The sequence below is a fragment of the Rhodamnia argentea genome, chromosome 1 (genome assembly GCF_020921035.1).
Source record: "Rhodamnia argentea isolate NSW1041297 chromosome 1, ASM2092103v1, whole genome shotgun sequence".
Lineage (NCBI taxonomy): Eukaryota > Viridiplantae > Streptophyta > Magnoliopsida > Myrtales > Myrtaceae > Rhodamnia > Rhodamnia argentea.
The window spans coordinates 21,185,212-21,199,735 of NC_063150.1; the positions used below are offsets into that span (position 1 = coordinate 21,185,212).

At 41.4% G+C, this 14,524-nt stretch overlaps 2 protein-coding genes across 2 annotated transcripts; both read right to left on the reverse strand.

The window, feature by feature from the left end:
- Window positions 1-2,629: 2,629 nt before the first annotated feature.
- Window positions 2,630-5,433, reverse strand: LOC115730496 (1-aminocyclopropane-1-carboxylate oxidase homolog 3-like). The gene is made up of 3 exons (XM_030661116.2): window positions 4,753-5,433; window positions 3,793-4,114; window positions 2,630-3,153 (listed from the first exon to the last, which is right to left on the reverse strand). Exons 1-3 carry the CDS (start codon window positions 5,358-5,360, stop codon window positions 2,896-2,898), a joined length of 1,188 nt encoding a protein of 395 aa, XP_030516976.1. The 5' UTR covers window positions 5,361-5,433; the 3' UTR covers window positions 2,630-2,895.
- Window positions 5,434-11,510: 6,077 nt separating this feature from the next.
- Window positions 11,511-13,401, reverse strand: LOC115734002 (1-aminocyclopropane-1-carboxylate oxidase homolog 1-like). Its single transcript, XM_048284619.1, has 3 exons — window positions 12,737-13,401; window positions 12,161-12,482; window positions 11,511-11,820 (listed from the first exon to the last, which is right to left on the reverse strand). Exons 1-3 carry the CDS (start codon window positions 13,276-13,278, stop codon window positions 11,569-11,571), a joined length of 1,116 nt encoding a protein of 371 aa, XP_048140576.1. The 5' UTR covers window positions 13,279-13,401; the 3' UTR covers window positions 11,511-11,568.
- Between the last annotated feature and the right edge of the window lie 1,123 nt (window positions 13,402-14,524).

Here is a 14,524-nt window from a genome sequence, read left to right on the forward strand (position 1 = left end):
AAAATGGGATAATGTTCTTTGATCAATTTGGCAAATTGCAAGACGGGTCCAGTACCACGTTTTTAACAAGGAAAAACCTCAATTAGTTAGCTAATATTGAGAAGTGCTTAATAGGAAAAAAAATGGTGTTGCTAGAAAGTGCAATGGGCCAAAAGTGTCACACTTGAATAAGTGCAAGTACCCAAAAGAGAGTGCTGCCAAAAAGTGTAGTTGGCCGAAAATGCCACACCTAAAAAGTGCAAGTGACCAAGAACCACGAACGGCCCTTTAAAAAAAAAAAAAAAGCTACCGCTGGAGAAATTTTTATGTTGGGCAAGCGCGCACCCGCCATTCATGTAAGTCCCAAGGGAGCGGCGTTAATGGTAGGAAATGGCACAAAGAAATGATAGAACATTCCACAACGGGGACTTTGAGGAATTTAGTGGGGAAGAATGACACAGACCGGTTGTTCCATGTGCCAAATGGGCAAGTTCTCCCATACTCGTATAACTATGGAGCAAACTTGTGATGTCATCATTATGACTAAGTGATGTAGACGTGAAAAAGCAACTGGGTCGTATGAGTGGCGTCAAGGCTATTTGTGCTAGTAGTACTAGGCATGATAGAATATACCCTTAGGAGCTTTAAAGAGGGTTAGCCTCCCATGTACAAATTGGCCGGGAGCCGATGTCGCTCTTTAATGAGGCCATGGCAAGCCGAACTAGTTGTGATACTTAGAGTAATTTGCTCTTGCCCGATACAATAGCTGCTCGAGCCATGCCAAGCGTAGTATAATCCAAGACAGGCAAGTTATTCACTTAAGTGTTCTAAGAAACAACTAAGAGAAAGGAAGGCTAGTTGGCTTGGCTTGCCGGGCGCTTCACGGGCTAATTCCACGGCCATAAAAGTGTGGGCCAACGACATTAGCATAATAGTTTTTGAGTGACTTTGAGAATTGAACCACAAAATCTTAAAAGAGCGGATCTCACAATAACCTTTAGTTAATTATTTATTGTTTATTTATTGTGGCCGAAAGTAAACTGTTATATAATCGATTCCATTTAGTAATTATACTGCAATTGCCATCTTATTATAATTATCAAAACAAATTTGTTGACTCATTTAAACGTACTTATTTCTTAATTATCTTTTTTTTTTCTTTTGCCATAGTTGCTTCCGAATAACTATTAGTGCTTATAATCGTAATTGGCAATGTCTTGTTCAAACATATATAATGTTTAAGTGTGTAGATATAATTGTAAGAGAAAATTTCAAGTAAAGACATTAAATGCCCTCATTTTCTTAAATAAGTGCCTTAAGTACCTTGTTTTAAAAAAAGACATGCACTCAATGCTTTACTTTTTTGAATTTTTTCTTTTTTTCTCTTTTTCTTTTTCCTCTCCCCTCTCCAACCATCATCGAGAACGAGGGGGTGTGGCAAGGGCGATGCAAACCGACGCCGGCAAGGGCAACTTGCTCCGATTCTCATTTGGAAAATGATTTCTATATCATGACTTTGTTTTAGAAAAAAAGAAATCCAAAATTTTAAATTACTTTTTATATTTTATATTTTTTTTCTTTACTTTCTTCCCTCTTCCTCTGTCGCGACGTCCTCCATCACGACTAGCCGACGGTGGCCACAAGCAAGCTCGAGGCTCGCTGGCCTTGGATGTGCTCGAAGGCTTGCTGGCTGACCGCCGTCGCAAGGCATGGCTAGTGGCGGAATGGAAAGACAAGAAAAAAAAAGTCAAAAGTAACATAAAAAAAATAAGTAAATAAAAAAAATATATTAATTTCTTTGTTAAACTACTAAAATATTAAAATATTAAAAATTTTGAGATGAGCAATTTTGGAATGTATTTTCATCTCTTTAGATTTAGAAATCTATTTTCCTAATTTTATGCATGAATTTTCCGTTTATCAGAAAATATTTTCCATTAACTAAGTCATCCACGGCAAATCAAAAGAGTAAAAGTCTGAAAAGTCAATTGCCGAAATATAGTTTCACTCAATCAAATGAACCCTTAATCCAATTAAATATCCACAACCATGAATACAAAGCTCAAGCCACCACCTCAGCTCGGAGATTCCATAACCTACATTGCCGGAGCTCACGAACCTAGATCAATGGAGGTAACGATTAAATGTGTGTATCGATTTGTGATCACTTGAGAATACTCAGCCATGGATTCACAAGAGCTGTTCAGGCTTCATCTGTCATTTCAGGGGAATGTCAAGCTTTGCTTCAAATCCTAGGGTGCCTGCTGCCGGGGAAGAGAGAAACTATTTTAAGCGGACTCACACCGCCTGCAGTTAGTTAAAGCATTCTAGAGATTAGATTAGTCTTCATGGGAAGCTTGTGTACTTATCTTTGATCACTTGCCCCACTTCTCATGGAGCTTAGATCAGTCTTCATGTCTGCTGCAACTCCGTGCAATGGAAAGTATTGCTTTATGGTTTAGCATTGGCTTCATTTTTTTGCAAAAGGACAAGGTTTTTTACACAATCAGCAAAATTCAGAAAGTCAGCAGCCCTCAAGTCTTGCTCCCCTCATTCATGATCTAAAGCATCACAGATCAGTTAAACCAGATAATCCTCTACAGAATTTCTCTTGGGATTAGTAAACTCGGTGAGTCGGCCAACTCGCAGATTGAAGGATCAACAAGAACAAGTATGGTAAATCTAACCACGGCTCGTTTTGCTTTATTTTTACTTCAGAATCAAAAAACTTCTTCTCAATCCATAACAGGAACATAAGCACGAGGTTGCCAGGCGTTACAAACATGTACTCTACTACATCTAAGCAACATCCGGATGCTTTGCCAAAGGGTTAATGCAGTGAGAAACTACACAGATCAAATGTGTACGACCGTCATTCGATAGTGAAAATCATCGAATTCGCATGTCTAACATTATTCATAGCTTGAAATGTTCCAATGCAGATATGCCATCAAGTCCTTTTGCGTAGAAATGAGTGACCAAATCCTTCACCGTGATTTCCTGATAAATTGGGGGATTTTCTTCTGATAGCAGCTCCTTAATAGGGCCATACAATCTCAAAGTATTCTCTGGAGGGAGATGCTGCCGGACAAAACATGCCACTGAAATTCTTGGCCCGATGCTCTTGGCTAGAACTCTGTGACTGACGCTCATGAACTTATCATTCGAGATCAGCTGCAAGATAAAGGAGGAAGTAGCAAAGTGAAGACCAAATATTCTGAAAAAACGATCACACATAAATATAGCATGCGTAATCAAACCTGTTGAAAAAGGAGAACACTTTATCAAGTCATTCTCACATCTAGTCCTAGCACGGTCGTCAATTTAATTAGCTAAAACCAACAGATCATTAAACCAAAAAAAAAAAAAACAACAACAACAATAATAACACCCAGCTGAAAAAATCATTAGATAGATTTTACTTAGCTCAGCTAAATTTGCAAAGAGTAAACTGGAAGTTCCACAGTTGTAAACAGGATATTCTAAAATTCTCCTGTTAGACCCCAACACCGACTTAGGGAAGTATTTAGCATCTCTAACACTCTACGAAACAGTTTTTTTTTTTTTTTTTTTTGGTCGAATCTCTATGAAACAGTTAGGATAGAAGAATATAGATTAAAAAAAAAACTATCTTGCAATCCACTAATTCAGATCCATGGACAATGATACTAAATTGATTGAAGGACCTACTCGTCGGATCAGCCCCGCGAAAAAACACCGAGTAGGTTAGATATGCAGCGACTCTTGTGAAAACATAGAAACAAGAACCTAACTGATAGGAAATGTAAAACTGCTAATCTCCTCTGAACTGACCTGCATCATGTCTCCTATGTTTATTACGAGGGCTCCAGGAATAGGGGCAACGTCGATCCATTGGTTCTGGTGGCGGACCTGGAGGCCACCGATTTGGTCTTGGAGAAGAATGATGATGAAGCTACTATCGGTATGGTCACTATGCCCAAAGGTTAAGTCCGGCTCTGGGCACACTGGATAGTAATGGCCGACGAAGAAGAGTCCCTCCCCACAGTGGATGGTTTTCAGGTAGTTATGGCTGAGGCCAAGAGCTTCGGACAGTAATTTGAACACGGTATCTGCCAATTCCAGAATTCTGCCCTTGTACTCCATTATGACGTCTCTGCAGGTCGATTGGTTACGGAGAACAATTGATTAGTCAAATGCAGTGCACAACAGAAAATACTCTCTCAAAGACCGGGTCAATTTACTTTGCATAAAAACCCAAACCCAGTTATGAACACTGAGGATCTAAAATATGATTTCATGATTCGTGTAACAGAGCAATCATTCTTGCAGACCAAAGAGGAAGAACAGAAAAGGAGCTAGTATTTCCATTCAAACCGAATCCATGGATATCCGACTCCGAATCCCCTGAAGATCTACGCCCCCTTCTGATCATTTTGCTTCAACTCCAAAGCCCTACGAGAAAATCGCAAGAACTCCCGGGAGGCTGCGCACTTGTTTTGCCAAGCCAAGCAGCGGCTCCACCGAGTCGAAAAGCCCCATTTTTTACTTAATTATCACATCTCAAATCTTATCTAGGGTGGAGCTGCTTTGTTTTATTTGCTTTTTTCCATTGAATTGCTATGTCAAAAACACTGTCACGGAACATTGAATTCCTCTCACAAGACTCGAGTGGGCATCGCATAGTTAGATTGAAAGCCTTTCCCTGTGGTAAGTCCCAAAACTTAATTTAGTTTCAGCCTTTCAAGGAGCGTGTGTTCTCCATACGCACGCAAGCACAGACACAGAGATTACCGACAGACAGTAGGCAATTCCTGAGGATCCGGACCATGAGGAGCCAAGACGCAGGTGAGCGAGTCCCTCCAGTTCGCCGCCGGAGCTCCATATAGGTCGAAGTTGCTGTTGTACAGCACCTTCCTCGCGCCATAATCTCGCGAGTACCACTCCCGCTTCGCCTCCAGGTCCTGCTCGTGGAACCTCCTGACCCCTTCGACCATCTCCTCCATGAGAGCGGCCGGCACGCCGTGGTTCACCGCCTGGAAGAACCCCCACGTCTCGCACGCCTCCCGGACCAGGTCGACCGTTCGCTTCTGCTCGCCGGGGCTTTGACTTCGGCCCACGCCTTCGAAGTCTATGACCGGAATGCTCGGGCTCGATTCTGGAGATTCCGAGGCACGATGGAGCTCGTGCTTGAGGTGATGCTGGACGAAGATTCGGGGTATTTGGGTCAGGTTGGCGTCGGCGAGCCCCTTCACGCCGGCCTTCGAGTCGTCAAAGGACTTCAGCTCGGTTTTCCGGTCGTAACGACCATCGGAGGTTAGTGTCATCTCCGTCGCCATTTCTCTTTTCTTCCGGCTCAGAGTCAACGCAGCTTCGCGAGGTAAAGTGGGAAAAGTTTTCATTTTAAAGATTTCTTCGACGATGAAGTGCTTTGATGATTGCGTGGGTCGCGGCTCTTGTCGTTTCTGGCTGACAGGAATTCCATCGTCAACTCAGCTGCGTATGATAATCGGAATAAAATTCAGAGTAGGATAAAATCTATCATATTTTATATTTAATGCTGCTCAAGACAATATAAAGCGAGAAATAAAAAGAATATAATTTTGATAAAATAAGAAATATAGGATAAAGGTGGATATGATTTCTAATAATCTTAATACATAAATTTTTTTAATAATATTTGTCTTAAATTGGTCAAATTCACATGGTATTAGACTATAAATAATATTTGATTTCTAATAGAAAAATTAAAATAAAATTTAAAAATAATTTCTTTATTATTTATTTCCAATTTATTATGTAGTTGAATTTCTTTCTATCTTATAATATAATTATATATATAGTTTATGTTTATTACATACTTTAGGTGTTTTAGTAATTTAGGAATATTAGTAGAGTTTACTATTTAGTAAAATATTATTAAATGACCATGGAAGAGGAAAAAATAAATTTAAAAAAAAATAAAAAAGAAAGAAATAATAAAAATTAAGCAATGAAAATAAAGTAGGCACAAGTGTTAGGAGAGCTTCGAGTGTCATAAGAGATTCCTACTATTTTTGTTTGTGTGAGTTTTATGTTTATTTACATTGATATGTTATTCATACCAAACAATAAACAAAATGTGATGTGAAAATATCCGATTTTATTATTATAAGTCATCAAACAATGGATAGGATAAAAGTAAAATCCGTGGACTTCATATCCTATCCTATTCGGTTATATCTTGTCTAGAAATCCCGACGACCAAACACAGCCCTACTATAGGTCGACCAACCTCACGTCTCTTGAGTCATAACGATATGCACTATGCTGTAATTGGAACCACACATCCTATAGTTGATATAGCTAGTGTAGCGGATGTGAGATTTTTGCATATCTTAGAGTCGCCAATATGGATTGCTTCTTGTCGGGCTCTTCGTTAATGGACTTTGCTAGTGATACGGATCGGTTGTTTCGTATCCCAAATGGGCAAGTTCTCTCGTAATATAACTTTGGAGTAAAACTTATGGTGTCAACATAGTGAGAGAGCGGTGCAGATGGGAAGAAGCAACTGGGTTGTGTGAGTAGCGTAAGGGCGGTTTATGTTAGAAGTTATAGGTTACATAGAATATGCCGGTAGGAGCTTTGAAGCCGGGGTTGGCCTCCAATGTACAAATTAGTCGGCGATCGATGCCGGCGACCGATCTTGCTCTTCCGATGAGGTCATAGAAAGCCGAAACCACTTGTAGTGCCTAGAGTAATCTATTCTCATTTGATACAATGGATGCCCGAGCTAAGTTGGATATGGTATGATCCAATATGGCTAAGTTATTTGCCTAAGTGCTCTATGCAACAACTAAGAGAAAGGAAGGCTGGTCCGGTTTGGCTTTGCCAGGCACCTCATGAGCTAATTCCGCGGCTAGAAAAGTGTCACCCTGTAACAAGTGGTATTAGAGCAAGATCTCTCCAATAGGAGGGCGAGTCGGAGAAAATCTATGGCCTTCTCGATCTCATAAGAGCAGAGAGTGAATCGCCAAAGCAAAAATAGCTCGGACAAAGTGCAGCCCTCGACATGCTTTTGGGATGCTAATGGAGGCACAAGCAAGAATCGATTTCTCACTGAAATGGGATAATGTTCCTTGATCAATTTAGCGAACCTCAAAACGGGTCTAGTTACATGTTTTTAACAAGGAAACACCTCAAATGGTTGGCTAATATTGAGAAGTGCCTAATAGGGAAAAGATGGTGTTGCCGTAAAATACGGCTGGCCAAAAGTGTCACACTTGAAAAGTACAAGTGACCAAAAAAGGGTGCTACCAAAAAGTATAGTTGGCTAAAAATGCCACAACTAAAAAGTGCAAGTGAACGAAGAAGCCCAAACGGCCTTTAATAAAAAGAAGCTATCGATGGAGCAATTATTATGTTTTGCGAGTTCGCATCTACCATTCATGTAAGTCCCAAGGGAGGTGGCGTTGATGGTAGGAAAAGGCGCAAAGAAGAGAGAGAACATCTTGCAACGGGGACGTTACGAAATTGAATGGGGAAGAATGACACGGACCGGTTGTTCGGTGTCTCAAATGTGCAAATTCTCCCATTCTCTTATAATCATGGAGGGAAACTTGTGGTATCATCATGGTAAGTGAGCGACGTAGAAGGGAAGAAGCAATTAGGCCGTGTGAGTGGTGTCAGGGCGCTTTGTGCTGGTAGCTACAGGTTAGATAGAATATACTCTTAGGAGCTCTAAATACAAGGTTAGCCTCCCATGTACAAATTAGTCGGGAGTTAATGCCGCTCTTTGATGAGGTCTTGGCAAGTCGAACCGGTTGTAATGCCTAGAGTAATCTGGTCTCGCTCGATATAACGGATGCTCGAGTTAAGCTAGGTGTGGTCTAATTCGATACGGGCAAGTTATTTGCCTAAGTGTTCTAAGGAACAACTAAGAGAAAGGAAGGCTGGCCCGGCTTGGCTTGCCAGGAGCTTCACGCGGTAATTCCACGACCATAAAAGTGTTGGCCAATGACACTAAGATAATAGTTTTTGGGTGACTATAACAATTAAACTACAAAATCTTAAAAGAGTGGATCTAACAACAATCTTTAATTGATTATTATTTATTTTTGTGGTCCAAAGTAAACTATTATATAATCAATTCTATTTAGTAATCATACCGCAATTGTCATCTTATTATACTTATCAAAACAAATTTGTTGACTCACTTAAATGGATTCATTTCCTAATTATTTATTTTTTTTCTCCGCCACAGTTGTTTTTGAATAACTATTCGTGTATTTCTTTGTGAGTGTAGTCCGGAAATATCTCAATAATATTAGTGCTTAATAATTGTAATTGGCAATGTCTTGTTCAAATGTCTGAGTGTGTAGATATAATTAAAAGGGAAAATTTCAAATAAGGATATTAAATGCCCTCATTTTTTTTAAATAAGGGCATGAAGTGGACTTTATTTTAAAGAAAGGCATGTCTTCATTGTTTCAAAGAAGCGTCCGGCCGAAAGGCATTTTTATCATTTACTTTTTTTTTATTTTTTTACTTTTCTTTTTTCTCTTTTTCGTTTTCCTCTCTCCTCTCCAGCCATCGTCACCAACGAGGGAGCGTGGCGAGGGTGACCCAAGCCGAGGTCGGTGAGGGCAACCTGCCCGGCCGGGCGAAGTGTTATGCGATCTAAGTTAAGCTCACTCTCTGTCTTCCTCCTCTGAGTTCTTCGTCTTGCGCCTCCCTAATCTGGTTAACAACTTTAGATCAACTGCACACAAGTTAGAAAATCCATCTGCAGGGGGGCAAAGTTAAAGAAGACCCATCCGTCTCTTTCATATGTAGTTCCTCTCTCTCTCTCTCTCTCTCTCTCTCTCTCTCTCTCTCTCTCTCTCTCTCTCTCTAAGGTTTGAGACAGAGCCCGGATGAGAAGGCCTCCTACTTCTTAATCTTCTTCGACTACTTCTGGGTCTGATCCTAATGATCGGTTGGAGCAAAAACCGAGGAATAAACGTGCTTGAAGAGCTTGAGATGCGGACAAACCTCCAAACGGCGATCGCCCGCCAAAACGAGGGAATCCAGCGACCTCTCCGCCAATAGGAAAGAGAAAAAATAAGAAAAATAAAATAAAATAAAATAAAAAGAAAAGAACAGAACAGAAAAAGATATTTAAAAGGGAAAAAAAATAAAAAAGTAAATGGCGAGAGTGCTCTTGATTAGGTCTTTCTTTAAAACAATGAGCATATTTCGGATTCTTATTTGAAATTTTCCCTAATTATAGAGTTGTTTATTATCTAAATAAAAGGTATATGATATTTTCTTAGATTAATGATATTACAAGTAAGTAAATTTTTTCTTAAAATGCAATTTGGTAACAAAGCTTCTTCTTATAGCGAGGGCTTACATAGCCCTCGCAACCGCCGCCCCATCATCGTCGGAAATAGCTAGCGAGGATGGAAGTTTGTTGGTGGGGCTCGTTGACCGTAGGGGAGGGCTCGACTTCTCAAATTTGGGCAAGGTCAAGCCTCGTTGTGTCGGCCTCTTCGACTCTAACGAGGGCGAGGTCAAGCCTCATGTCGCCCAACGACGGCCGGGCCCCATCGACCATAGTGAGGGCCTCGCCTACGATTGGCGAGGGTTGTTTGGCATTAGCCGGGGCTCACCGACCCCTGTCGGCCATCCCCCACCCTCACCAGGTGAGCCCCATCGACCTTAGCAAGGCCTCGCTCGCGATTGGGATCCTACGACAAGCCACGGAGGATTAAGTTACTAATAAAAAAAAAATGACATGTAAAATTTTGGGCAAAATTCATCGGAGTTGACACTCAAATAATTGTATTTCAAAAAACTTGATACTTAAATGATCAAAAAAATATTTGATCTCAAAGTAAGTGTTGTACACAAATTTTGTCATTTTTGGTGCCCTTCTACCTATACATTCTAAGTACCTCAATTTTTTCATTCAATACTACATCGTAAATTTTCAAAATTGATAGACGTCCGCAACGTGCCAAGCCATTCCTTTTTTTTTTTTAAATTTTTTCATAATTTTTTAAATTTCTTAGCTTATTTTTTAAATTTAATTAAATTTTTTAAAAATAATTTACCTTTTAAAAAAATAATCCACATCGACTCCTGGTGCCAACCTTAACCAAAAAAAGAAAATAAAATAAAAAGACAGAAAATATCGACAATAATTCAAAACATAAAAAAATTGCCACGTCCGCGCCGCCCGATGTCGACATTAGCGGTCTAGCCAAAATTGATCAAATAGACTGAATTAACACAAATATACAAAAGATTAAGATTCAATTAGCAAAAAATATATATAAATATAATTGGCACAATTATAATAGGTTTACGACTATTTTGGTCATTTCCTCCCGTCTTTGATTCATCGAAAGCCTTTAGCACTTCTGTTTACTTTCATTTGCTTCATTTCTGCCGAGTACTTCCATTTTTCTCCCCTACTGAAAACAGTGTGACGTTTCCAATTAAATGTGGGAGAAACTGAACGATAAAGGTCGTGCGGTAACAATTATACATGGTGCATCCCCACGAAAGTGACTGGAATTCCAGAACGAGGCCAAGAAGCGACGGGCAATTTTGGCATAGCAAGTTCGTCTGACTTTGAAGATGTGAGTTTGGCTTTTTCTCCGCGTCGCCTGCCAAACGCCGGTGTATTGGGAAGGGCATCTATGAAGCGAACGGCTTCAAATGACAGGAAGCGATGAAGTTGAAGAAGCAATCGGAAAATTGCAAACAGCCTCATCATCTTTGACCACACAAGCTATGAGTTGGAACTTGTTATCCAATTTTTAGAAATATCTGGCACAATAGACATTGATCCATTTTCTATAGAAATATAGAGGCTGCATTTGGTTCGGCTTTGGAAATGAGTTCGGGGAAAATGCGAAGACCCTTAGCCTGAGGGGCTTTGAAAAAATGCGAATTGTGTTTGATAAAATATTCATTGTAAAGTAATCATGAATTAAGTAGTATATGGCCAAAAAAAAAAATTGCAAAGAACTCTTGGCTGTAATTTTTATTTTTGTATTAAAAAAATCAAACACTCCGGCGAAAGGCTCAGACCGCCACCGGCCGAGGTCGAAGGAAGTGTTTTGAGTTTATATCAGCCTCGAGATAAGCAAAGGAAATCAGGCCATAACATTGTCTGGTGCCCGTTGGGAGCAAAGGACACCGTTTAGTGGCGTTGGATGATAAAATAGCCTAAGATTGCATGGACAACATTTTGGAAAGATTGAGAATCGGTACTGAAAAAGATGTTAATCAGACATTTATCGTAGCCAAGTCTCCGGTTCGGAGGAAGTGAAGTGTCCTTCCGCGTTCACTTGGCTCCTAGCCGGCCCAAAATAGATTAGCGGTTACTTTTTGGTTTGCTACGAAATTAATTAAATAAATTTGCTTGCTCAAATAAGAAGTTTATAGCAACATAGGCTAAAAATGGTCCAGTGGTAGCATGAAAAATGAATCTTTTCTCATACACAATCAGTACATTGCTATAGAAACATGGCCACAACACGGCGAGCAAACTGGAATTCCAAATTCGTATCTACGATACTAATTCATTCCCGAATGATTCTATATCTCTTCCATAGACAAAAAAAAAAACATAAGAGTTCACAGCTTAAAGTGTCTGAGAGGGGAAGTTCCATCAAGGCCATGTTCCTTGAAGTAGACAAGGTAGTCCCTCACTGTGGTTTCTCTGTAGATTGGCGGATTGTCCTCGGACAAGAGCTCCCTAATCGGCCCGAAAAGCTTCGAGGACGGCTGGAAGCTCGTGCTGAAAAAGCACGCCACCGATATTCTTGGGCCCGCCGGGTTCGCCACCACTCTGTGCTCCACGCTTTTGAACCTGTCATTCGTTATAAGCTGAAAGGAAGAAAAAAGAGGGACAGACATCATCAGCATCCACCCCATTATCATGGTGCTGGCGAAGAGCAACAAATCCCCCAGTCAGAATGTATGTCCCCAGATCCCCCAGGACATCACCCATGTTTTTCACATCAATTTCTGCACGCAGACTGTGCACTCGTAATGCTCGGTCAATACCCTTCGACACCAACTTCAGGTGCGATTTTCCCCACAGACAACCGATGCGGTGGCGGCGTCATTGATCCGAGAGGTTGCTTCCAAATTATCAGATGTTTTGCCTAGTATAGCCAAATATAAGAAACATGGTCGAATCGAATAAAACAGTAACAGGACTTGCCTGTAGGAGGTCGCCAACATTGACCACCAGAGCTCCAGGGACAGGAGGGACATCGACCCAGCGTTCATCGTGAAGGACCTGGAGGCCTCCGATGTGGTCTTGCAGGAGCACTGTGAGGAAGTCGTTGTCGGAGTGCCTGCTCGTCCCCATTGTCAGCTCGGGCTGCGGGCATGCCGGGTAGTAGTGGCATATGACCACCAGGCCCTCAGCGCAGTCCATCTCCTGGAGGCGGTCTGGCCTCAGCCCGAGAGACTCGGACAAGAGCTCGAGCAGCAGCACGCCTAAGCTCATCACTTGCTTGGAGTAGTCTATCAGTATGTCCCTGCAATTTTAGTCATGAAAGTCATTAAGATTAGATCCAACTTATAAATTATAATCTTATTGTGATTTTTTCTGGTTCTTTCAGGTTAAATAGAATTGAATTATATAAAACGAAAAATATAGAACAAAAGTCACCTCAAAGGTGAAAAGGTTATTTTGTCTCTGTGGGAAAACAACATATTTTAACGTCGCAGGTGAAAATGGCATGGTCGCCTGCGGGACCGAAGGCCTCGCTTGGTCACACGCTCACATTACCTGCAAACCTCCGGTAGCTCCTCCGGCGACGGCGGGCTCGGCGCCATGTAGCTGAAGAAAGTGTCTCTCCGGTTCGCCACCGATGCCGTGTACTGGTCGAAATTGCTGTTGTACACCACCTTCCTCGTTATGTCGCGCGTGTAGAACACCTTCTTTGCCTCATCGTCTTGCTCATAGAACCTCCTCACCCCCTCCTTCATCTCCTCCATCACGGTCGCCGGAACCCCGTGATTGACCACCTGGAAGAACCCCAGCGTCTCCAACGCGCGTCGCATCCTCTCCATCGCCTCCTTCCTCATGGCCGGGTCTCGTTCGATTCCGCCTAGGTCGATGATCGGGACGCTGAGATTCTCGGAGCTGCTGCCCGATTCGGAGCTCTTTTCGGATGTCTCCTGCGGTCGGATGAAGATTCGGGGGATTTCGGTGATTCCGGCGTCGACGAGGCCTTTGACGCCGGCTTTCGAGTCGTCGAACGCTTTCAGCTCGCTCGCTCTGTCATAGCTGCGCTCGCCAGATTCGGAGGCCAAATTGATGGTAGTCATTGTTCCTCTCTCTTTTTCTCTCTCTCTACCGCAATTCAATGTCACTGTGAATGTGAATTTTTGTGAGTTAGGATTATGAATTGAATGTTGTGGAGATGTAGCAGCTTCTTTATAGCCGAGAGATGGAGAGAAGAGAACGGTGATATCACATTAGGAGGATTTGACTTTGGAATAATAAGGTCCATAACAATGGAGGGAGAAAGTCATACTTTATGTGCTACCCACGTGCTGGGAAAATGACAATGCTGTTTAATAATGGCTGATTCTTTGGGGGACCAGGCGGCTTGTACACAAGTTTTAGAATTTATGGAAAAGAAATCCGTTAGGATAGAGTTGAACATCGACGGATGACAGGACGATCCGATGTTGTTGTAGCCCTTGGATCAATCATTGCATCATCCTAATGCGTTGCTAACTCGATTCGATGAATTAAGTTTTAGTTTTAGATATCGTCGAGTCGTAATGGAAACCTCTTGTTTCATAGAAAATCGAAGTGTACGTAGATTTTTGCTTTGCGGTTGATTCTGGTTATTGTCATAGAGCGAGTTGAAGGCATGCAAGAATTCTGCTTTTTATCCTTGCTGCAATATACAAAGTGGAATTTGAAGCTGAACCAAACAGAAATGTTGCCGAAGTGCAATTTTTTCTCATGGTAGATTAGTGTTTTAACTGTCATACGAATATTCAAGACAGTTTCACAGATAGCATCTTTCTTTCCATTTAAGAGGGGTATGTGTTAATCTTCCTCTCCCTCTGTTTTGTGTTCTTTTTTAAGTTCTGCTTTTGTTTGAGAAGGACCTCGGTTTTTGAGAGTTGTGTTGCTGCTATCAAATGAAGCAATATAAGCGTTAGTTACCAAACAGTGAAGAAAGGCAATCCTGTTCGTTGGTAGTTTTACATCGATGAACCCACGGACAGACTTTTATTTTCAAATTCAAACTTGAAGAAAACCATGTAAAAAGTCGCCCGTGCGCTAACACCATGAAGAGAAATCCCACACCATGAATATCCTTCGCCCATTATCTCTTTATCTTCCTGTTTACAAAGTCTACGACTTGAAATCGGGAAGGGCGGAAGTTCCATATACGCCTTTGGAAATGTAATTTGCTGTGTAGTTTGGAAGTGTAGTCTCCTTGTAAATCGGTGGGTTGTCTGCTGATGTTAATTCCTTGATGGGTCCATGCAGCCTCGATGATGGCCGAGGAGTGTGGCCAAAAAAGCACGCCATTGACACTCTTGGGCCTCT

Excerpts from the sequence above, each read along its gene's own strand:
- LOC115730496 (XM_030661116.2), bottom strand. The coding sequence starts at position 5,360 with ATGAAAACTTTTCCCACTTTACCTCGCGAAGCTGCGTTGACTCTGAGC. Across the intron at positions 4,115-4,752 it reads GAATTGCCTACTGTCTGTCG|AGACGTCATAATGGAGTACA; the intron begins GTAATCTCTGTG and ends ATCGACCTGCAG. Across the intron at positions 3,154-3,792 it reads ACATAGGAGACATGATGCAG|CTGATCTCGAATGATAAGTT; the intron begins GTCAGTTCAGAG and ends TTTATCTTGCAG.
- LOC115734002 (XM_048284619.1), bottom strand. The coding sequence starts at position 13,278 with ATGACTACCATCAATTTGGCCTCCGAATCTGGCGAGCGCAGCTATGAC. Across the intron at positions 12,483-12,736 it reads GAGCTACCGGAGGTTTGCAG|GGACATACTGATAGACTACT; the intron begins GTAATGTGAGCG and ends CTAAAATTGCAG. Across the intron at positions 11,821-12,160 it reads ATGTTGGCGACCTCCTACAG|CTTATAACGAATGACAGGTT; the intron begins GCAAGTCCTGTT and ends TCTTCCTTTCAG.